Genomic DNA, 24481 nt, shown 5'->3' on the forward strand with positions numbered 1-24481 from the left:
AGGCTGCAAGTGTCACTGAAGGAGTTTGAGTCAGTGAGGGACTCAAACTCACACAGCTGGTCAAGAAGGCTCAGCAGCTGCTGTATTTCCTGAGGAGGCTGAGGAAATTTGGTATGTTGGCCAAGATCCTCAGCAGGTTCTACAGCTGCACTGTGGAGAGCAGCCTGACAGCTGCATCACTGCATGGTACGGCAGCACTACTGCAAACCGCAAACGCCTGCAGAGAGTGATAACAACTGTGGAGAAGATCATCAGGACCCCGCTGCCCTCTCTGCAGAGCAGCTACCATCACAGAGTCCAGAGGAGAGACACACCTCTGCCCTCGAGACGAAGGTTCAGAAGTGTGAAATGTAGAACATCCAGACTCAACAACTCCATCTTCCCCACTGCTATCAGACTCCTGAACAGCTGACCGACCTCAAACTGCAGTTTGCACATCAGGTCACTTTGCACACTAAGTTCATTTTGCACATTAAACTCCATGTACATCCATGTACATCGACATCTGCAGACCACACGTGTCTTCAGTTACTTATTTGTACTTATTTGCAGTTATTTATCTTTTTATTTTATTTTTTTAAGTTATTTTTTATCCTTATTTTATCTTTTTATTTATTCTTATCTTGTTCTTTTAACCATTATCTAACTTGGCATTGTGCACGGTGTGTTTAGATTCAGTTTAAATTCAGGGACACGGAGCCCCTGTTGATCCTCTACCTAATCACACGAGCCACGGTGTGAGAACGGGTGTGGGTCACAATCAGCCAAGGTTTTGGGTGAACCCATTGTGAGATCTAGCCCCACCCTATCATGTGATTTCCTGTGATCAAATGTCCCAGGATGTGAGTGGGCGTTAAGACGTCCATGTCCCTCTTCAAGCAACTTAAAGAAGTCCAGACGCTTTTCTTTCCAAGCTCCTTCAACAACATCATTCATAGAACAGCTTCCAGCTTCTTTTGCTCGGCTACAGTTTGGATGGATTTGCATTTAAAGATGCAACAAGACTAAAATGGTTAGGGTCAGGAGGTCAAAGGTCAGAGCTCCTGTGGGTCTGAGGGCGGCCTCACGCTGGTGAAGGATGAAGGAGTCTGACCTGAGCCAGTGTTTGACATGAACACATCAGCACTGCTGTCAGTGAGCCTAACGACAGCCGTTAGCATCATTTCAGTGTTTCAGTCATAAAAACACTTCCTGTCTCTGTGGTGGTTACAGTGACATCATGCATTTTGTGCTTTGACCTCCAGAGGGCGACAAATCAGCACAGACAGAGAGCTCCATTCAAACTTTGCTGCCATCAGGAATAATTCTTCAAATATAATCATCAGTGTTTGAGCAGTTATGATATCAGGGACAATCTAGACATGTGTGACAATACTGAACATGTCACATGACACACCTCAAACATCATGTGATCCACTCTCAGTCTGCACTTTCATTCATGACTTCAACAGGTTGAAATGAGCTTTGAAGAAACATTCAGTGAAATAAATCTTTCATGGATTCATGTGAGCAGCAGATGAACTTTACAAAGAATCAGTGGATTTATCTTCTGTTTTAGATCAGCAGCAGATGAACTTTGTACCAACAACATCTTCAATAACAGAGTCTGAATGAAGCTCAGGTGTTGATGCTGCTCACTGATTGGACGCTTGCTTTCAGCTCTGCTCTCAGTCTTTACTGCACAGGTGAAGGTAGAAAGTGTGACTGGATCTATAGACTGGAAACAGAGAAACATGCTGAACATTTGAAGCTTTGCAGCAGAAATGTTCATGTTACAAATACAGCAGAGCTGATCTGGGATCAGTGTGTTCACACCTGCAGCTACAACAAGGTTTCATGTCTCCACACGTCAGCATGTGAACTTTACTCTGACTCAGTCTGAGCAGTCAGACGGCATATTTTTAAAGTTAACACATCAGCACACACAGAGCTGAGCCCCTCCCACCTGTGCTGAGTTTCAGGTGGAGCCCCGCCTCCTTCCAGGAAGCAGCTCACCTGTGTGTCTGTGTTTAGTGTCCAGGTGTGGAGTGGAGCTTGTTGTTGGTGTGAAGAAACTGTAAGTTTGCTTTGTTTCCTCCTTTAACAGTTTGTCTTTAGGAACTTTACTGTTTGTTCAGCTTGTGTTTGATTTCTTCACACAACAAACTGTGTGTGTTTGTATTTCCGGTCTCTCCATTAAAGTCAGTGTGTAATGTTTCCTGGCTAACATCAGCTGTGTGCAGCTTAGTTCAGCACAAATCTGCCGCTCCATAGTTCACGGTAACGGACTCACAGCTGGACCAACGAGGCCGAGTGTGTCCGCCACTCTGAGCTACGTTCGTGTTTGTGTACTTGTAGTTTGTACTTTGAGTTCACTCAGAGCCCACAGAGGACGCAGCGTACGTGATGACGTCACAGCCCTTTACCTCCTTTACTGTCACTGTGATTAATATTTACACACGAGACACCTGCAGAGCTCTGACGCTAAGCTAGCACACAGCATGCTAACGCTAAGCTAACGCTAAGCTAACGCTAAGCTAACACTAAGAGTTCTTGCAGACACGAGTTAAAAAGCTGCTTTTAGTGTGTGATCAGAGTCCAGGACTGAGAGCAGCAGCAGAGCTGATGGATGATGAATTACTGGATGGAAGAAGCTTCTCATTAGCAGTGAATCAGTGTGTGTGCAGTTCTCTGCAAACTCAGCAGGAAGAATTAGTGTGAAGCTTTAACTCTGCTGATCCTCTTTGAATCCTGGATCAGCTGAAAGGTTTAAAATGTTGTTCACACGTGTTGGACTGACTGAAGCTTCCAGTCACAGTGACTCAGTGTGTGTCAGTGAATGCATCGTGTGTGCTTCAGGCTCCATCTAGTGGACTGATAGCAGAGCAGCTGATGGCAGCTTCCTCTGCCTCACACTGCTGTCTGACTGCATCCAGCTGACACTGAGATGAAGCAGGAAAGAAGCAGCTGATATTTGGACAGCACACATGATGAAAGGAGGATTTCAGCTGATGCGCACATGAATGATTTGTGTTTCCTCTGCAGGTAGAAAGTGTGTGTGAGCTGATGTGAATTGAGCAGCATGGATCAGTGTGAGGACAGAGAGGAGGGAGCTCCTCCCTCTAAAAGCACTCTGTGTGGGGAACATGAGAGTCAGACCAAAGCTCAGAGGTGAGATGACCATCTCTAACTGTCCATGACTCTTCTCCATGTCACAGCTCAGCACTCACATCACTGCTCCATCATTATTCACAGGGACCAGCCTGGACCTCCACCCAGCTCTGTGTCCTTACAGAGTGACCGGTCTAAAGGTCGTCTCATTGATTTTAAATCCCAGCCTGTGTCTGCTGCAGAGAGGTGAGCTGTTAGCAACATGAACTCTTTGATTAAACTGCTTGATGTTGTTGGATATAAACTACAAACACGTCGTTCCCTCAGTCCCATTTAAACTGTCTTTTAAAACAAGCCTTTGGTTTCTAAACAACTGAAAACCCACTTCAGCAAACAGGAAGTGATCAGAGCGTCCGTCCACTTCCTGTCAGGCCCTGCAAACATTTCATATTGAAGAAAAGTAGTTGACATCTCACATTTTTACTCCACCACATTCAACCATTTTGACATTTTACAGCATGAAACTCTTGTCACATGACTCCTGTTATGTTATAGAGTCATGTGACCACCAGGGAGGGATTTGTATGGATGAAACACATTCAAATCAATCTGATTCATCAATGGAAACATTTTTGGTGTAAATGCAGCAACACTGAAAACGCTGAAGATAAAAACACAACAGATGAAATATGAACAAATCGAGGCTTTGAATACACGTGTGTGTGTTTGAGACACAGAGATAAATGGATTGTGTGTCTGTCCTATTGCTGCGTGAGGGTTTTATTGTAGATTTTGTGCGTGTACACTTTTGACCACGAAGGTGTTGAAAGGGCGTAAAACAGTTGGAGGCACCAGAGTGAACACTAGTGCTGTCAGTAGATTAAAACATGACTAATTAATGACACAATATATAATATAATCTATATATTATATATATATAATCTATGTTACTGCTGTTAATGAAAATGTTTAATCAGACTCATCACAGGGTTACTGTGGATTCATTTGGATTAATCACCATTAAACATCATTTTTAATGTAAACGAATCAAAGTTCATTTCATGAGCAAACAGACTCGAGAGAAAAGGGCAAATTTACACACTTAACATGTTTATTGAACATGTAAACATTGATTAACCTCCTGAATGAGCCGACCCCCCCAGGGACAGTCCTGCATGCTAATGATGGGCTCTGCTCTGTACCTGCAGGATTCTGTCAGCCACAAACTCCTCAGCTGATCCTGAATCTGAGCCCATCTGTCAAACAATCATTTTCTTCACAGGTCTGTGGAGGTGGCACTGATCCTGCAGCAGTCTAACACTCTCTGTCACTCTTCTTCAAGTCTTTGACACGAGGAACCAAAACTATGTTATTAACAACACTAACAGGTCTGCAGTTTGTCCACTTGGCAGTTGTGTCATCAGTGCTTTGCATTGTTGTGATATTTTAAGCTGGAAGTGCTTCGGTGAAAAGAAAATTCCTTCTGTCACGATGTGCAGAATCCTTCATGTTGGTCGGCTGGTCCGTCTTGTTATTTTTTTAATGCTCAAACTTTCCATCGAGAGGTCAGTGTGTGTTTGTCATCTTCCATATTGAGCTGATTGGTTCAGCTGCCGTCACTAACAGATGTGCTGCACATCTGCACGTGTGCAAAGGTAACTCTACTCGGACAAACTGCTCGAAGTGCGTTGATAGAAACATTTCAGGGATTTTGAGTCGTTCTGCTCTCCAGATGTGTCGTGTTAAAGGTTTTTATCATGTTAATCATGATAACAGATGAACCCCTAACCCTAACCCTACATGTTAATTTTGACAGCACTGGTAACTCCTTTTTAATGTTCTTCTGTCAGATCATTGATTAGACTCGACTCCAAATACGAGACTCGGAAAACTCAAATGAAAACTCAAATCAAAGCAATGAGAAAAGGACTTCTTGTGTTAGAATGAAAACATATGGAAGTGGTCAGGTTTCAAACACTCGTTGAATCTACTGCACAGTTACATTCAGGGACCTTTGGCCTCCTGAGAGCATTAGTTGATGGTTCATCACAGTTTTCTCAAAGTTTCCTCTGAGCTTCTGCAGCATCATCACTTCCATCACTGATGAAAGAAAGTTCATAGAAAACAGAAAATATATCTTCAGAATCTGAGAGTTTAAAACTTGACAGACTTGATTCAGATGAAGTTATTTGAGCAGAAACTCCTGGATCGTTATCCTGTGTTGATCTAATCCTTCATGGTTCTTCCACAGAGTGGACCAGCAGAGCTCAGAGGTTCCCAGTGGTCAGTCTGCCCAGCAGCATCAAACACAGCTGGACTCCATATTTATGGTCTGTACATGTACAACAACTACTTTATTATTAATAATAATGCATTTATTTATAGGTCCCTTTCAGAACACCAAGGACTCTGTGGACTAAATGACCAAAAGAAACAAACTTTGAAATCAGACGGTGCAAATGTGATCACAGGGAAACGTTTTAAACATCGAGGCTTTAAACAGAAACCAAAGTGAAACAGTTTGTAGTCGAGATCAGTGGGGATGAAGCTGAATAACTGTTTCTTCAATATCTTTGAGCTCTTAAAAAAGAAAAACCAGCTGAAAGTCTGGCTGCTCTTATGAAAAGTACAGAGAAATTATGGGTCGCTCAACACTTGTGCACAATATAGGAGTTTAAATAAATCTGAAGAATAACTCAAAGTCCTACAATCATACTGAGAAAATCATCTACAGCTAACTATCCAAGTGGATTTGTTTAAGACAGCTCCATCTGTTTAAGTCTGTACATGTACAACAACTACTTTATTATTAATAATAATGTTAATAATTAATAATAATTAATAATTAATAATAATAATAATGTTTAAGACAGCTGACCGGCAGGCCGCTCTCTCCGGTAAAACCAAAGGTGGAGGTGTCTGCTTCTACATCAATAGTGGCTGGTGCACAGATGTAACAGTGATTGCTCAGCACTGCTCTCCCTCTCTGGAATATCTTTTCATTCACTGCAAACCGTTTTATTCTCCGCGGGAGTTTGCTTCATTCATCCTGGCCGCTGTTTACATCCCGCCAGACGCAGATGCGCAGGCAGCTCAGTGCGCACTCGCGGAGCAGATACTGCACATGGAGCGGACATTCCCGGACTCTCTCATCATTGCTCTTGGGGACTTTAACAAAGCCAATCTGAGCCATGAGCTTCCCAAATACAAGCAGTATATTAAATGCCCGACCAGAGAGGAGAGGACATTAGACCACTGTTACAGTACGATCAGCGGGGCCTATCGTGCGGTGCCCCGCGCTTCACTCGGACTTTCTGATCACGTCATGATCCACCTAATCCCCGCGTACAGACAGAGGCTGAAGCTCTCCAAACCTGTCGTGAGGACCAAAAAACTGTGGAGCAACGAGGCTGTGGAGGAGCTTCGCACGTGTTTGGAGTCTACAGACTGGGACACAATGAAGGCTGCTTCTAACAGCTTGGACGAGTTTACGGACACTGTCACCTCCTATATCCACTTCTGTGAGGACAGCATTGTGCCATCACGCACCAGGGTGAGTTATAACAATGACAAACCCTGGTTTACTCCTAAACTCAAAAAGCTGTGGCTGGAAAAGAGTAAGGCGTTCAGAAGCGGAGACAGGGACTGCTACAGAGAGGCCAAGTACAGGTTCACTAAAGAAGTGGACATGGCTAAACATCAGCACTCTGAGAAGATGCAGCAGCAGATCTCAGAGAATGACTCGGCCTCTGTGTGGAAAGGTTTTAGGAATATTACAAACTACAAGCCTAAAACCCCCCACTCCACTGACGACTTGCTCTTAGCCAACACCCTCAACGACTTTTACTGCCGTTTTGACGAGCCATCAGGCAGCCTTCACACCTCCAACGGCCCCAACAATAGAGACACTTTGGACACTCATTCCCCCACATCTCCCCCCTCCATAGAGCCATCACCACCTTCAATCACTTCACCTGCAACACCCGTCTCCTCACCCCACACAAAAGAGGATTTCACACCACCTCCTCCCACCACAACTCTTCATATTCATGAAGCAGATGTGAGGAAGCAGTTTAAGAGTCTGAATGCTCGGAAAGCTCCCGGCCCAGACGGTGTGTCTCCTGCCACCCTCAGACACTGTGCAAACGAGCTGGCCCCAGTGTTTTCTGGCATCTTCAACTCCTCACTGCAGGCATGTCATGTGCCTGCCTGCTTCAAGTCCTCCACCATAATCCCTGTCCCCAAGAAACCTAGGATCACTGGACTAAATGACTACAGACCCGTGGCTCTGACATCTGTGGTCATGAAGTCATTTGAGCGCCTAGTTCTCTCCCATCTCAAGACCCTCACGGCCCCCCTCCTGGACCCCCTGCAGTTTGCATATAGAGCCAACAGGTCTGTAGACGACGCCATCAACATGGCCCTACACTTCATCCTGCAGCATCTGGACTCCCCAGGAACCTACGCCAGGATCCTGTTTGTGGACTTCAGCTCTGCCTTCAACACCATCCTTCCAGACCATCTCCAAGGCAAGCTTTCCCAGATGAATGTGCCTGATCCCATCTGCCGGTGGATCACTGACTTCCTGACGGACAGGAAGCAGCATGTGAGGCTGGGAAAGAATGTCTCGGACTCCCGGACCATCAGCACCGGCTCCCCTCAGGGCTGTGTTCTTTCTCCTCTGCTCTTCTCCCTGTACACCAACTGCTGCACCTCCACCCACCAGTCTGTCAAGCTAATTAAGTTTGCAGATGACACCACCGTTATCGGACTCATCTCGGACGGGGATGAGTCTGCCTACAGGAGGGAGGTTGAACGTCTGGTGTCCTGGTGCAGCCACAACAACCTGGTGCTGAATGCCCAGAAGACAGTGGAGATTATTGTGGACTTCAGGAAGCACACAGCTCCACTCCCCCCCATCATCCTGACTGACACCCCCATCACCTCTGTGGACTCGTTCCGCTTCCTGGGTACCACCATCACCCAGGACCTGAAGTGGGAGCCCACCATCACTTCCGTCATTAAAAAAGCCCAGCAGAGGATGTACTTCCTGAGGCAGCTGAAGAAATTCAACCTGCCAACACGGACGATGATGCAGTTCTACACTGCAATCATCGAGTCCATCCTCACCTCCTCCATCACTGTGTGGTACGCTGGAGCCACTATCAGGGACAAACAGAGACTGCAGTGTGTTGTGCGCTCTGCTGAGAAGGTGATTGGCTGCAGACTCCCATCTCTGCAGGACCTGTACACCTCCAGGACACTGCGGCGTGCAGCTCGGATCTCAGCTGACCCTTCTCACCCTGGACACAGTCTGTTTGACCTGCTCCCCTCAGGCAGGAGGCTCCGGTCCATTCGCACCAGAACCTCTCGCCATAAGAACAGTTTCTTCCCCTCTGCTGTCGGACACATGAACAATAACCATATGACTGTTCCCACCACTAACACATGACCCTACGCTGTGTTCACTGCATCATTTCATGTCTGGCACTGATCACCACCTGCACTCATGTATATATCATGTATATATCTATCTACTTAGCACTTTAATTCTTATTCTTATTTTTATATTTTTATGACAGTATGTTGCACTGAAGCACCGCAGCAATTTCCTAATGTTGTAAACCTGCTCAACATCTGGCAATAAACCCTTTCTGATTCTGATTCTGATCTGCTGGTGGCCCTCTGCAGGTGCATGAAAGGGGCGTGTTTATAGTGAAAGTAGTAGAGGAAGTAAACCCCACGGGAAGGAGGAGGACTCTCAGCAGCTTCCAGCTCATATTCAGACATTTGACTTCTCACTGAAAGCAGCAAGTTTGAGTGTCTGTACCTTAGTTAGAAGAGATAACATGTCAGTAGTAATTAGAGTTGATTGAGCAATGCTGTCCTTGTAATGTAGTTTATGATTTTTATGGACAAGTCCAGTTTTTCTGTAGAGCCTCTCAAGTTGGTGACAGCAGCAGTGGAAGTTCACGTGTAAACCAGAGCAGCAAATCAGGTCCAAATGTGTTGTTCACAGTGAGTGGGATCATCATTGGCTGCTATGTTAACCTCCTGCAGCAGGATGTCTTTGGTCAGAGAATGGATAGATCACGAAGTCATTGTTGAGTTTAGGGAGACAGTAGACAGTTGGAGGAGGTTCAGCCAGTTGACACACAGTAGATAAAATAACTGAAGGCAGGAGCAGACACCTGTATGACTTTCCACCTCTCACATAGATTATTTCCCTGGGCAGCGCCACAGGGCTGGTAGATGTAAACAAAGCTGGAGGAGAGGATTGATTCATCTGAGAAAAGTCACAGAGTTGTGTCTTGATGCTCAATCATCCAGGTACGTAAATCCCAAAAAGCTTGATTCTGTTCATCTGGATGTTTTCAGTGGGAGAAACGTTTCATCATCATCAGGTGACTTCTTCAGTCTCAGCTGACTGCAGGTTTCAATCTCATAAACAGGACATTTGTATGACTGAAACCAGCCCACTGAAGGAACAATGGGCTGGGAGGTCAGTTCATTGATCATTGGTACGCATACTGTCAGGACCATTGATCAATGGTTGTTGATCAATGGTCATGAGTCCAGTTCACAGAGAGCTGGGGAATGGCTGCAATCACAGCATGTAAGATGGTGACAGTTGTACCCTTAGGCCCCTCCTCCATTCAGAGATGGTCTTTCCTTTTCACTTAAATGGCCTCCTTGACTCCGCCCTCAAACCAGCGTTCACATTTACTCAGGACCTTCTTGATGTGAAGTTCTTCTGCTTCGCTGGCTGCTGTGTCTGTGGGGATGGTGTTTGTTCTGTGTTGTAGCGTCCTGATGACGCCCAATTTGTGCCCCAGTGGATGATGAGAGTCAAACCTTAAATACTGATCTGTATGTGTAAACAGAGTGAACCTTTAAGACCAGTTGTCTGTACGATCAACTCAGTCACCTGAAACATCTCCAAGTTTCTGGCTTTGATCATCAACCTGTTGGTAGTTCAGCTCTGAACACCAGTGAAATGTTTCTCCCACTGAAATCGCTGCATTCATATGAACAGCATCAACGCTTTGGGATCATGGAGTTGTGGACAAAGTCTCAGTTAATCAGATAAAGTCAAACCTATAATTGGTAAAGAGTTCGTGGATGATATGCCCCTTGATGGTAAAGAAGTGGATGTTGTGTGGACTAAAGTTCAGAGTGGTGGGTCATTCATAAATATTCTGTTCCAGCTGCTGGAGGACAACATCATCACTTTTGTGAAGAACGAGCTGAAGAAGATCCAGAAGGCTCTGAATCCAAATAAGCCCCAGTGCTTGGAGTTTCAGAGGGAGGATGATGAGCAGAGGAGAAACAGCAGAGAGGCATTTGTGAAGATCACAGTGGACTTCCTGAGGAGAATGAAGCAGGAGGAGCTGGCTGACCGTCTGCAGAGCAGTAAGAGGATTTATCTAAAGATTTAAGCTGCTGGATAAATGAGAGACTTGTGACACCAGTGTGTTCAGTCATTTCTCAGTGGGTCAGAAATTGTCATCAGCATTTTGTAAAATATGATTGTTAAAGTTGTATTTTTATTATTATTATTCAGAACTTCCAGCTGCTGTTTGTCATCGTAACCTTAAATCCACCCTGAAGAAGAAGTTCCAGTGTGTGTTTGAGGGCATCGCTAAAGCAGGAAACCCAACCCTCCTGAATCAGATCTACACAGAGCTCTACATCACAGAGGGAGGGACTGCAGAGGTCAATGATGAACATGAGGTCAGACAGATTGAAACAGCATCCAGGAAACCAGACAGACCAGAAACAACCATCAGACAAGAAGACATCTTTAAAGCCTCACCTGGAAGAGACGAACCAATCAGAACAGTGCTGACAAAGGGAGTGGCTGGCATTGGGAAAACAGTCTTAACACAGAAATACAGCCTGGACTGGGCTGAAGACAAAGCCAACCAGGACATCCAGTTCATATTTCCATTCACTTTCAGAGAGCTGAATGTGCTGAAAGAGGAAAAGTTCAGCTTGGTGAGACTTGTTCATCACTTCTTTACTGAAACCAAAGAAGCAGGAATCTGCAGCTTTGAAGACTTCCAGGTTGTGTTCATCTTTGATGGTCTGGATGAGTGTCGACTTCCTCTGGACTTCCACAAAACTACAATCCTAACTGACCCTAGAAAGTCCACCTCAGTGGATGTGCTGCTGATAAACCTCATCAGGGGGAAACTGCTTCCCTCTGCTCGCCTCTGGATAACCACACGACCTGCAGCAGCCAATCAGATCCCTCCTGACTGTGTTGGCATGGTGACAGAGGTCAGAGGGTTCACTGACCCACAGAAGGAGGAGTACTTCAGGAAGAGATTCAGAGATGAGGAGCAGGCCAGCAGCATCATCTCCCACATCAAGACATCACGAAGCCTCCACATCATGTGTCACATCCCAGTCTTCTGCTGGATCACTGCTACAGTTCTGGAGGATGTGCTGGAAACCAGAGAGGGAGGACAGCTGCCCAAGACCCTGACTGAGATGTACATCCACTTCCTGGTGGTTCAGGCCAAAGTGAAGAAGGTCAAGTATGATGGAGGAGCTGAGACAGATCCTCACTGGAGTCCAGAGAGCAGGAAGATGATGGAGTCTCTGGGAAAACTGGCTTTTGATCAGCTGCAGAAAGGAAACCTGATCTTCTATGAATCAGACCTGACAGGGTGTGGCATCGATATCAGAGCAGCCTCAGTGTACTCAGGAGTGTTCACACAGATCTTTAAAGAGGAGAGAGGACTGTACCAGGACAAGGTGTTCTGCTTCATCCATCTGAGTGTTCAGGAGTTTCTGGCTGCTCTTCATGTCCATCTGACCTTCATCAACTCTGGACTCAATCTGCTGGAACAACAACAAACAACATCCAAGAAGTCTGAAACAGGAGAATCTGCAGAGAAACACTTCTACCAGAGTGCTGTGAACAAGGCCTTACAGAGTCCAAATGGACACCTGGACTTGTTCCTCCGCTTCCTCCTGGGTCTTTCCCTGCAGACCAATCAGACTCTCCTACGAGCCCTGATGACACAGACAGGAAGTAGCTCACTGACCAATCAGGAAACAGTCCAGTACATCAAGAAGAAGCTCAGTAAGAATCTGTCTGCAGAGAAAAGCATCAATCTGATCCACTGTCTGAATGAACTGAATGATCGTTCTCTAGTGGAGGAGATCCAACAATACAGGACTTCAGGAAGTCTCTCCACAGGCAAACTGTCTCCTGCTCAGTGCTCAGCTCTGACCTTCATCTTACTGTCATCAGAAGAAGATCTGGATGAGTTTGACTTCAAGAAATACTCTGCTTCAGAGGAGGCTCTTCTGAGAATGCTGCCAGTGGTCAAAGCCTCCAACAAAGCTCTGTGAGTAAACATGTTGTCATCGCTTCATTGTTAAAATCATGGGAAATAAATCAGAAATGCTGAGTTCAAAGAGCACTGTAACATTTTTTTAAAATAGTAAATTAAATGATCATCAGTCACTCAGTAAATATATGGTAGTTTTAATGTTTCACTCCAGCATTTCTAAAACACACTTTGTTCTGTAACTCTTATCAAAGGACAATCCAGACCCAGCCTATAAGAACATGAGCTCTGATGCTTCAGCCCCTCTGACAGGTTTATTATCCTCAGCTTGTTCATTTGTCTCCAACTCCAGGAGTTTGGTTGTTTTATTCTAAAGCACAAACTTCACCTGCCAGACTTCACCTACATCTTTTTCTGATGTTCATAATTTAAGTTCAAGTTTGTATCTCACTTTCAGTGCACACCCTCCCTTTTTAAATATAAATCTCTGCTGTGCTGTCATGTTTTCATCCTGTATGGAGGGAGAAACTCGGTCTTCATTACTGAAATTGCCTCTAAGGTCGTGTTTCTTGTCAGTAACCATATGTAACTGTAAGGCTTCCATAACCAGTGTTATCACAGAATTACAGTGGGTTCACTCTGGGTCCTCTACAGTTTCTTCCCACTGTCCACAGACATGCAGTTAGGTTACCTGGTGATCTAAACTTCATGCAGGTGTGAGTGAGAGTGGTTGTCTGTCCCTCTGTGGGCTTAGTGGAAGAGACTGGATGGATCTCTGCTTTGTCTTTGATATATGCTGACAGCAAACATTCTCCATGAAGTCTGCATTTCAGCTCATCTCCTTTATACGCACCTTTAACAGGAAGAGTTTTATACAGCTAGTGTTTAAAATCAAGTGTTATTCACAATACACAGGTAATGAGCATGATTATTGAATTACTAAAATTTTCTAAAATAATTGTTTTAGTTAATATTGTATGACAGTGTACACAGAATTATTAGCTCAGTAGGCAGAGTGGTCGCCCCATGATCATAAGGTCAGGGGTCGAATCCACCGAATAGTTACCTTGTGGTACCCCTGAGCAAGGTACCATCAAGGTACCAATCATGTGCACTGGACTGGTAGCACTCATAGTCTCATAGGTTTAAATAAATTTAAAAAAAAAAGGGTTCAACATATAAACAAATTTAATTTGATCACATATATTGTTTGGTTTTTTTTGTTTTTGTTTTTTTCCTTTCTCTCTCAGACTGAGCAGCTGTAACGTCTCAGAGGAAGGCTGTGAAAATTTGTTGTCAGTGGTCAGCTCCCAGTCCTGTAGTCTGAGAGAGCTGGACCTGAGTACCGACAGCCTGAAGGCTTCAGCAGTAAAGCTTCTGTCTGCTGCAGTGGAGAGTCCACATGCCAAACTGAATGTTCTGAGGTCAGATCAATTTGTATTATGTTTAGTTCTGTTTGTTTATGTGTTTGATGTTTGTTTTTGTTTATGTCTTTATCCAGTTATCCTTGTTTCATAGCATTTTTATTCATTTCAAAGTTAAACGGAAGTTTTACTAACCTGCTCAGCACAAGACAATAAGCTATTGCACCTTGATTACACTTTAACAACAATCTTTATTCATGTTTTTATCTTCAGACTTAACATCTGTGAACTCTCAGAGGAAAACTGTGAAGCTCTGTCCTCAGTTCTCAGCTCGCAGTCCTCTAGTCTGACAGAGCTGGACCTGAGTATCAGAAAGCTGCAGGATTCAGGAGTGAAGCTTCTGTCTGCTGGACTACAACGTTTAAACTGTAAACTGAATACTCTGAGGTCAGATCAGAAAACATTTAGTTTTTAGAATTATTAATTAAAGTTCATACATATGATGTTGTATCTTAGTATGTTTATGTTTCCTTTAAAAATAGAAAGTCAACATTTAATGTTGTGAAATGTATTAACAAACTCTACATGAGTACTTGTTTTATAGATTGTCTTTTATTTTTCAGACTGAGTGGCTGTAACCTGTCAGAGAGAAGCTGTGAAGCTCTGTCCTCAGTCCTCAGCTCCCAGTCCTCCAGTCTGAGAGAGCTGGACCTGAGTAACTCTGACCTGCAGGATTCAGGAGTGAAGCTTCTGTCCGCTGGACTAAAGAGTTCACAGTGTGCAGTGGAAACTCTCAGGTCAGGATTCAAACTTTTCCACAGATGATCATTTGAAATGTGATTTATATTATTGTATAAACAGGTAACTTTTACAGCTGTCAAGTGAACTTTTATTTACATTTGAGTGGATAATTGGACTCTGAATTACTAAAAGTTGTTATAGTCATGTCTTTGTTTATTTAAAAAAAATACTTCATGTACTGCCTAATTTAAAGATTTAGGCTCCTTTGGGCCCATAATATATATATTTGATTTCTTTGTGAATGAAATTAGGAGGATATTGGCGACTGCTGATTGGCTCGCTGTTTGTTTTTTATTCACAGTACTTAATTTTAAAGGCTGATTTCTCAAAATGAGATGTTTATCTTTTCTTCTACAACACGTGGAGCCACCAAATCTTCTTGCTTCATTTATTCATTACAGTTTGATTTAAAGAATATTAGACTCGTAACATAATAAATATATTTATTTCACTTCTTCTTGAGAGAAAGAGAGGGATGACTGGGTGAGCTCCAGTGGTTCATCCCAGCAGAGAGAGCGGCACACTGGGCTGCAAATGATCACAGTAGTAATGGCCATAGTTTGATAAAACAGGCAGTCTTACCCTGTAGATAATACAGGGTTCTGGTGCCGATGTGGGGGAGGGGAGTCGCCCGGTACTAACTACATACTACTAACTACCTCATCCAGATGTCTTCCCTACTAAACCTGATAAGAAGTAACTGCAGTAGCCTTATAGGTCAAATCAGTTTCACCTGTTAAAGTTAGCTCCACTATTAATTAGGGGTGGGGGAAAAAATCGATACTGTGTAGTATCGTGATATTTTGTTTGCTAATAATGTATCGATACAGGGACAGCAGAAATCGATATTTTGTTACAAACAATTTTTTCTCTGAAGTCAACATGCTCTGGAGTCAGAGCATGTTGACTTCAGAGCATGTTGATCCTTTTTCTGAGCAAGAATCCTGACATTCCTTCACTGTCCAAATGTGTTTAACTTTTTTTTTGGCAGCAATAAACATGACAGTTTACTTATTTTAATTTAAGACATGTTTAATTTTAATTAAGTTTGAAACTTTTTTATTTAATGTAAAATTATATATTTTTTTTAATTTACTTTCAAATTCTTCAGTTGCTGAGAGGTTGGAGGAAGGATGAGCACAGTCAGGCCTAAAGATGCTCTTAATAATAATAATGGATTGCATTTATATAGCGCTTTTCGAGACCCTCAAAGACCCTTTACAATCCCACTACAGGGAGTGCAGAATTATTAGGCAAGTTGTATTTTTGAGGAATAACTTTATTATTGAACAACAACCATGTTCTCAATGAACCCAAAAAACTCATTAATATCAAAGCTGAATGTTTTTGGAAGTAGTTTTTAGTTTGTTTTTAGTTTTAGCTATTTTAGGGGGATATCTGTGTGTGCAGGTGACTATTACTGTGCAGAATTATTAGGCAACTTAACAAAAAACAAATATATACCCATTTCATTTATTTATTTTTACCAGTGACACCAATATAACATCTCCACATTCACAAATATACATTTCTGACATTCAAAAACAAAACAAAAACAAATCAGCGACCAATATAGCCACCTTTCTTTGCAAGGACACTCAAAAGCCTGCCATCCATGGATTCTGTCAGTGTTTTGATCTGTTCACCATCAACATTGCGTGCAGCAGCAACCACAGCCTCCCAGACACTGTTCAGAGAGGTGTACTGTTTTCCCTCCTTGTAAATCTCACATTTGATGATGGACCACAGGTTCTCAATGGGGTTCAGATCAGGTGAACAAGGAGGCCATGTCATTAGTTTTTCTTCTTTTATACCCTTTCTTGCCAGCCACGCTGTGGAGTACTTGGACGCGTGTGATGGAGCATTGTCCTGCATGAAAATCATGTTTTTCTTGAAGGATGCAGACTTCTTCCTGTACCACTGCTTGAAGAAGGTGTCTTCCAGAAACTGGCAGTAGGACTGGGAGTTGAGCTTGACTCCATCCTCAACCCGAAAAGGCCCCACAAGCTCATCTTTGATGATACCAGCCCAAACCAGTACTCCACCTCCACCTTGCTGGCGTCTGAGTGGGACTGGAGCTCTCTGCCCTTTACCAATCCAGCCACGGGCCCATCCATCTGGCCCATCAAGACGCACTCTCATTTCATCAGTCCATAAAACCTTAGAAAAACCAGTCTTGAGATATTTCTTGGCCCAGTCTTGACGTTTCAGCTTGTGTGTCTTGTTCAGTGGTGGTCGTCTTTCAGCCTTTCTTACCTTGGCCATGTCTCTGAGTATTGCACACCTTGTGCTTTTGGGCACTCCAGTGATGTTGCAGCTCCAAAATATGGCCAAACTGGTGGCAAGTGGCATCTTGGCAGCTGCACGCTTGACTTTTCTCAGTTCATGGGCAGTTATTTTGCGCCTTGGTTTTTCCACACGCTTCTTGCGACCCTGTTGACTATTTTGAATGAAACGCTTGATTGTTCGATGATCACGCTTCAGAAGCTTTGCAATTTTGAGACTGCTGCATCCCTCTGCAAGATATCTCACTATTTTTGACTTTTCTGAGCCTGTCAAGTCCTTCTTTTGACCCATTTTGCCAAAGGAAAGGACGTTACCTAATAATTATGCACACCTGATATAGGGTGTTGATGTCATTAGACCACACCCCTTCTCATTACAGAGATGCACATCACCTAATATGCTTAATTGGTAGTAGGCTTTCGAGCCTATACAGCTTGGAGTAAGACAACATGCATGAAGAGGATGATGTGGACAAAATACTCATTTGCCTAATAATTCTGCACTCCCTGTATTCATTCACTCTCACATTCACACACTGGTGGAGGTAAGCTACAGTTGTAGTGGTAGGTTAGGTTTTGCCCAAGGACAAAATGACCAAGACAGAGAGAGCTGGCTCATCAGACAGACAAGCTCATCTTGTAACCTACTGGTTCGCTGGTCAGCACACCAGCTGACTAGCGAACCGGCTAACTAGCACACCAGCTGACTAGCACACCGGCTAAATAGCAAATCAGCTAACTAGCAGACCAGCTAATGGCAGCCACAAGCTGAAGGACGATTAAATGTAGTGGAGATATCAGAGATGACACTGGTGTGTCCGATTCACTCTTTAGCACTCCGTTCACTCCAGTGTGTCAGCCAGAACACCACTGAAGGCCAAATGATCCCAGCATGTGGAATAAAGAGCTTAAGGTTTGGTTTGAGACACTTTATTCTTTCACTGATTGATTCTTGCGGCTGTGATCATGTGTGTGGTTTCTTACAAAAAGGAAGTACACAATACAAATACATGACAAATAAGATGAATAGATAAGTTACATATCCAGTTATATGTACGTACATCAGTATAGCTAATATAGCCATATATAAGGACAAAGATCACAGTACTATAATGCAGTAATGTTAAACACAAAGGTGTATATCTACATAAATCTGTCCTATCAGTGATCAGGGTACTGTAGTATACTTCCACTACATAAACTATAGAAACTAAACGACATTAGTGTGACTTTAAGTTACCATCAGTACAGACGAACTGATGGTAGTTGTACAAAATAAAGGCATTGCAATTATTGTGAAGGGCTTCCGGTTAAACTAAGATCAGCTGATTACCTCATAACAAATTGTTTGCTATAGAACGCAGCTCCCACTCTTCATTAATATCATGTACTGTAACTCCCAAGTAACCATGGTTACCCAGCCATGCCCAGTAGTCTCCAGAGAGACCAACAGCTGGTGCACGTTGTAACGCCGTGGCTTTCGTAGTCTCTCCTTTTTCTACAGCTCATGTGTTCTTCTTGTGATGGTGCGTCTTGAGGGAGGCTCATACATGCCGTCATTTGTTGATCCTAAGAACGTTCCTCAGACCGACTTCTTCAACAACACTAATCAGCCTGCAGTTTGTAGCTACTCACTTCACTGTGGTGTTTGTTAGCTTGTCTTTCTTTGGTTTTATCCTGACTCCTCCCACAAGCTGATCCTACGTAGTCTGCCCAAGCCTCCCACCTCTGTTTGTTTGGGTGGTTTGTTTGCTGCCATCAACAGCGTGTAATGCATTTAAGTGATACTTCAGACATGAAGTACTGCGACAATAAAAAACTCAACTTTGCTTAAAAATAACTTTAGTTGTATCAACACTGCCCTCTGGAATAATTAGACTTTGGTGACAAACTGATGTGATCTCCATGTTTCCTTTGTTGGACTGTGGGCGAGTGTCAGAACTGAATGTACTGAGTAACATGTGGAGTTTAAATATGTGTCAGTTCCAGTTTTAGAGCTCTAAAGTGCAGCTATCATGTTAGGAATATGTTAGGAATAGACAGGAACACTGAGCACACTGAGGTCAAATCTTTATTTATCCAGTTCATCTGTAGGCTGAGCTCAGTCCATCCATTTAGTGAAATGATGTTTAAAGGTCTCCTTGTTCTGTGAGCGTGCACAGATCCTGAAGCAGAAAGCCTGGGTTAACAGAGAAATGATCATCACTGTGATGATGCTCACCATCTCTGACTGGGATTTGAGGTTTTGTCAAAGCAGCAAAGAAAGCCTGGCTATGTTGGACTGGGTGTGGAAGCAGCTCCCAGTTTGAGTTCAGGAGACAGACACCCTCTCTACTTTGACGATCAGCTTCAAACTTTCCTTTTTGATAAAACTTATAGTTAGAGCTGGATCAGGTGACCCTGAACCATCACTTAGTTATGCTGCTATAGAGATGGATAACAGATGGATTGTTGTTTTGTGTGTCTGCAGTCTGTCAGGCTGTCTGATCACAGAGGAAGGCTGTACTTCTCTGGCCTCAGCTCTGACCTCCAACCCCTCCCATCTGAGAGAGCTGGACCTGAGCTACAATCATCCAGGTCTCTCAGGAATGAAGCTTCTGTCGGCTGGACTGAAGGATCCAGGCTGGAGACTGGACACTCTCAGGTATGGAGAGAATGTCTGATATAGGAGGAAGAGCTGGAATCATTTCCTGTGTCTTTCACTCACTTCCTGTTTGTTTCCTGCAGATGAGACATGAACAATCACACATGCAGGAATATTTTCAGGGACAGACACACTAGTCTAGCTGGATAGTACATGGATATTTATGTAGGGGGTCTTCAAGGAGTCTGTTTGCAGGAACATTAATGATAACTGATAAGTCATGTTGAGAGTTTCATTAAAAGTAGACTTACAGTTAGGTAATATTTGGACAGAGACAACATTTTGTAACTTTAGATACAAGTATCAGCCATGTGTGTGTTTCCCATGCTGTATGTCCACAGTCACAGTGACAGTCAGTGACACTGACAGAAGGATGAAACAAGGCTGTGAATCATTTCAGTCTGTGTGTGTGACAAAGAGGCAGACAGGAGCAGCTAACATTTGGAAATGGAAGCTTACTGGAAACACTACATTCACGGCTGAATTCACAATAGATTTGTTCTCAAGTGCACATTTAGCAGCTAATGCTAATACTCTTTTCCCTTTGCTTTCTACAGCAGCTATTGCTAAGTAGGCCACTTTGCTCCGCTAAGGATTTGTGTGACCATGATGGAGACTCTGATAAGCTAATGCTGCTAAGCTAATGCTGTTTATGGGCCCTGTTAGAATCAATATTTCATTCTCATTCTGTTGTTTGAGAACAATATTAACGTTTCACATCATTATAACACAAGAGAAAAGGGTATTGGCATTAGCTACTAGTGCTTATTCACCTCAAATTACCTTTAGCTGCTAATGGAAGCCTACTTAGCATTAACTCCTCACTAATATAATGCTAATTTACATCAAATTAGCATTAACTGCTCATATTGTTATAAGGAAAGAGAAAACGGTATTAGCATTTGCTGCTAATAATTATTCACCCCTAATTAGAATAAGCCGCTAAAAGCAGCCAACTTAGCATTAATTCCTCACTTTGTTGTTACCCAACGGAAAAGAGTATTAGTATTAGCTACTATCATTTTTAATAAGTAAGAGAAAACAGTATTAGCAGTAGCGCATAATGCTAATTCACGTCAACGTAGTATTAGCTAATAATGGCTACGTACTTAGCATTACCTACTAATATTGATATAAAGCAAGAAAATATGGTATTAGCATTAGCTTCTAATGCTTTCTCATCTAAAATTAGAATTAGCCACTAATGGCATCCTATTTAGCATTAACTCTTCACATCGCAAGGGAAAAATTAGAATTCAATAAAAAAAAAAAAAAGTGTTCACATTAGCTACTTGTATTGTTAAAAAGTAAGAAAAAACATTGTTAGCATAAGGGGATAATGCTAATTCACCTCAAATTAGTATTAGCTAATAACGGCAACCTACATAGCATTAGCTGGTCACATTGTTATAAAGCAAGAAAATATGGTATTAGCATTATCTGCCAATTCCTATTCACCTAAAATTAGCATTACCTGCTAATGGCAGTCTACTTAGCATTAACTCCTCACTAATGTGATGCTAATTCACATTAAATTAGCTTTAGCATTAGCTGCTAGCATCAGCCTACCTAGCACTAGCTGCTCACATTGTTAAAAGGGAAGAGAATACGATATTAGCATTAGCTGGTAATATTTATTCACCCCTAATTAGAATTAGCCACTAATGGCAGCATACTTAGCGTTAACTCCTCACATCGTTGTAATGCAAATGAGGCTAACTTGCATTAAATTAGACTGCTGTTATTAGCTAATGCTATTTAGCAGTAGCTGCTCACATTGTTATAAAGCAAAGGAAAACGATATGAGCATTAGGTTCTAATGCGTATTTGCCTTAAATTAGACGTAGGTGCTAATGGCAGCCTACTTAGCATTAGAGATGGCACGATACCACTTTTTTATGTCCGATACCGGGTTGCTAGCGAAGCTCCAAATGCTATCCAGACCACTGACAGGTCGGCATGCCACAGCCGCTCTATCACGTGATGCATACTGCTCCGACGTGCTAACGTTCTGAGGTGAGTTATGGTGTGTTGCAAGTTTTGTGAGGTGCTTTCGTGATATTTAATGGATCGGATTACATTTTTTATTTTTCTCCGATATCCGATCCAGTAATTTAGGTCAGTATCGGACCGATACCGATACGTAATATCGGATCGGTCCATCTCTACTTAGCATTAGCAGCTCAGATGTTATAATGCTAGGAAAAAGAGTGTTAGCATTAGCCGTTCACATTGTTATAAAGTTAAGGGAAATAGTGTTAGCATTAGCTACTCACATTTTTAAAAAAAGTAAGTGTTAGCATTAGTGCATAATGCTAATTCATGTCAAATTAGCATTAGTTAATAACGGCAGCCTATTTAGCATTAGCAGATAATGTTGACCTTGGCCCACTGGAAAAGTTAAGAACTAAAGATTTAGGAGTGTTTCTCGATAGCTCTTTCTCGTTTGAGAAACAAATTAATTCTGTTATTAAAACCAGCTGTAAGGTTTATATTGTTGATTGTCATTTATGCTTAGAAATATTTACTCATATATGCTTAGAGTTGTATAATTGATTGCATGATGATAGAGGTTTGATCCTGAGTAGTCTGTAAAGACTCTGTGTGCTTTCCAGAGTGCTCTGGCATGCACACACCACTTGGGGCCATGAGAGAGGTCGTACCCTCTCTTACTGATTTATGGTGTAGGACAGGGGTCTCAAACTCAATTTAGCTGGGGGCCGCTGCAGGCAGAGTCTGGGTGAGGCTGGGCCGCATTAGGTTTTCCACAAGAAAGGCATGGTTAAAACATTCCAATCTTCTCAAATCTCTTTATTTTTATTTTTTAACACAAAATATGAAAAATGAATAAACAAATTAAGAATTAATAAGAAAATAAATCAATCTGTAATACATAAATAAAATAATAATAAGATATTTTTAGTCAGTGAACTTGTGTGTTTTTTTCAGTCTTCTATATCTGCTGTGTTTAGATTGAAATGTCTGTATTAACAGTTCTATAACCTTCTTCTGAACATGAATGGAACACTGTAGAAAATGAACTGTTCTTCTGAACATGGCTTCTCTTGCCTACTCCTTGCTGCTAGAGACCTGGCAGCGTTTCCTCTCGCATAGCCGAGCCAGATTTGGCCTGAGGGAGGAAGCAGTTGCGACCCTCAGTATGTCTTGAAGATGATCATCCGTAAGTCTGGACCTGTACTTGGACTTATTGAAGTTCAAAGTGGAGAAGAGCTTTTGGCACAAGTATGTGCTACCAAAAAGGCACATGGTCCGCTTGAACATTCGGGAAAGCCGAGGGAAACTAGGGCTCAAGTCTCTCAAAAATTGTCCAAGCTTGTCTGCTTTTCCACTCACCTCCCTGAACGTTGCTTTGAGTTCAGAGTTGCACTGCAGCTCAATGAGCTCCATTTGAAGCACAGAAGGGGCATCTTGCACATCAAAGGAGAAGGGGTCCGCAAAAATGTGAAAGGTGGCTCTGTGTGTCTTGAAGTCAGCAAATCTGTGATCAAATTCCTCCTGTAGCCTCAAAATGACATCAACATACTCGTCAGCACTGAATGGTGTGCCTGCATCCACGAGTGCCTTGCATGCTGGGAAATGGCAAAGGTTTGTCTGAGAGAGCTGAGCTTTCCAGAGTGCCAGTTTTGTGGAGAATGCTCTCACGTTGTCATAGGCAGCACTGACAAGTTGCCCCTGGCCTTGTAACGTCTTGTTCAGTACATTAAGCTCATGTGTCATATCAACAAGAAAAGCTGAGTCCATGAGCCATTTGGGATCAGTTAGCACAGGAACACTAACTCCATCCTTCTCCATGAAGGCTTCACTTCTGCTCTCAACTCAAAAAGTCTCTTTAATACATTTCCCCTGCTGAGCCAACGTACCTCAGTGAAGTCGAGCACATCCCCATATTCTGACTCCATTTCCTCTAAAAAAGCTCAGAACCTTCGGTGCTTTAAGCCCCTGGATCTGATTTGGTTGATGCATTTCACAATAGACATCACATTGTCAAACTTCAGGCATTTGCTGCAAAGGACCTGCTGATGGATGATGCAGTGCAGAGCAATGGCCTCCTCCACGCCTTCCTCTTCCAGTTTGTTTTGTGCCACCAGTCCATTTTCCCTCCCTGTCATTGATGGCGCTCCATCTGTTGTTATTCCAACAAACCTCTTCCATGGCAAACCAACATTCTCAATGGCATCACACAGCTTGTAAATATCTGCTGAGCGGTGGTCTGGCCATGCATTGGAATTACTGTGAGCAGCTCCTCCATCACTTCAAAACTGTCATCAACACCACGGACATACATTGGGAGCTGGGCAGTGTCGGTGATGTCTGTGGTCTCATCAAGAGCGACTGAGTATACACTGAAACATTTGGCTTTCTCACACAGTTGGTCATAAATGTCACTTGACAGGTCAGAAATGCGATCTGCTGCGGTGTTGGCAGAAAGGCTGATGTTGCTAAACTGACCTTTCTTTCCCGGACAGACTATATTTGCAGCCTGCAATATGCACTTTTAGACAAATGCACCTTCTGTGAATGGCTTCCCTGCTTTAGCAATCATCTCACTAACCACGTGGCTCCGACTGCTGCATTATTCTCTTTGGTTGCTTTCTTGGAGAAATCTTGCTGCCTCAGTAGATCTGTTTTAAGACTGGCAACCCGGTTCGCTCTCTCGTCTCCCTGGTATTTTGCATCCAGCTCAGCATGTCTAGTTGTGTAATGACGTTTCAAATTGTATTCCTTGTGCAGCGCAACTTTCTCTGTGCAAATAAGACAGGTCGGGGTGCCCCTGTGCTCAACAAAGAAATATTGCATTTCCCACTTTTCCTGAAATTGTCGGTGCTCATCACCAACCTTTCTCTTCACCGCAGGCTTTGAAAAAGACATGTTTGGGGCTATGTGACATTTATAATTCTACTTGGTGTCACTGTCGCATTGAAGTTTCAATCAAGCGTTTAGCCGACGGACGGGGAACGTCTCAACGCGTAG

General features: G+C 43.1%; 1 protein-coding gene across 1 annotated transcript in view; it reads left to right on the forward strand.

Annotated features, from left to right (window-relative positions):
• The first annotated feature begins 2020 nt into the window (after positions 1 to 2020).
• Positions 2021 to 24481, forward strand: part of LOC146679540 (uncharacterized) — a 26734-nt gene continuing 4273 nt past the window's right edge. Inside the window, exons 1-10 of the mRNA XM_085450270.1 lie at positions 2021 to 2056; positions 3025 to 3150; positions 3235 to 3336; positions 5342 to 5420; positions 10299 to 10503; positions 10655 to 12452; positions 13646 to 13819; positions 14033 to 14206; positions 14383 to 14556; positions 19316 to 19489. Coding sequence (XP_085306396.1) covers positions 3062 to 3150; positions 3235 to 3336; positions 5342 to 5420; positions 10299 to 10503; positions 10655 to 12452; positions 13646 to 13819; positions 14033 to 14206; positions 14383 to 14556; positions 19316 to 19489 — 2969 coding nt within the window. The 5' untranslated portion in view covers positions 2021 to 2056; positions 3025 to 3061. The remainder of the gene's footprint in view (positions 2057 to 3024; positions 3151 to 3234; positions 3337 to 5341; positions 5421 to 10298; positions 10504 to 10654; positions 12453 to 13645; positions 13820 to 14032; positions 14207 to 14382; positions 14557 to 19315; positions 19490 to 24481) is intronic.

The sequence above is a fragment of the Copadichromis virginalis genome, unplaced genomic scaffold (genome assembly GCF_057382275.1).
Source record: "Copadichromis virginalis isolate Kocher_CV1m ecotype Utaka unplaced genomic scaffold, C_Virginalis_male_GT1.1 unmapped_scaffold_1, whole genome shotgun sequence".
Taxonomy (NCBI): domain Eukaryota; kingdom Metazoa; phylum Chordata; class Actinopteri; order Cichliformes; family Cichlidae; genus Copadichromis; species Copadichromis virginalis.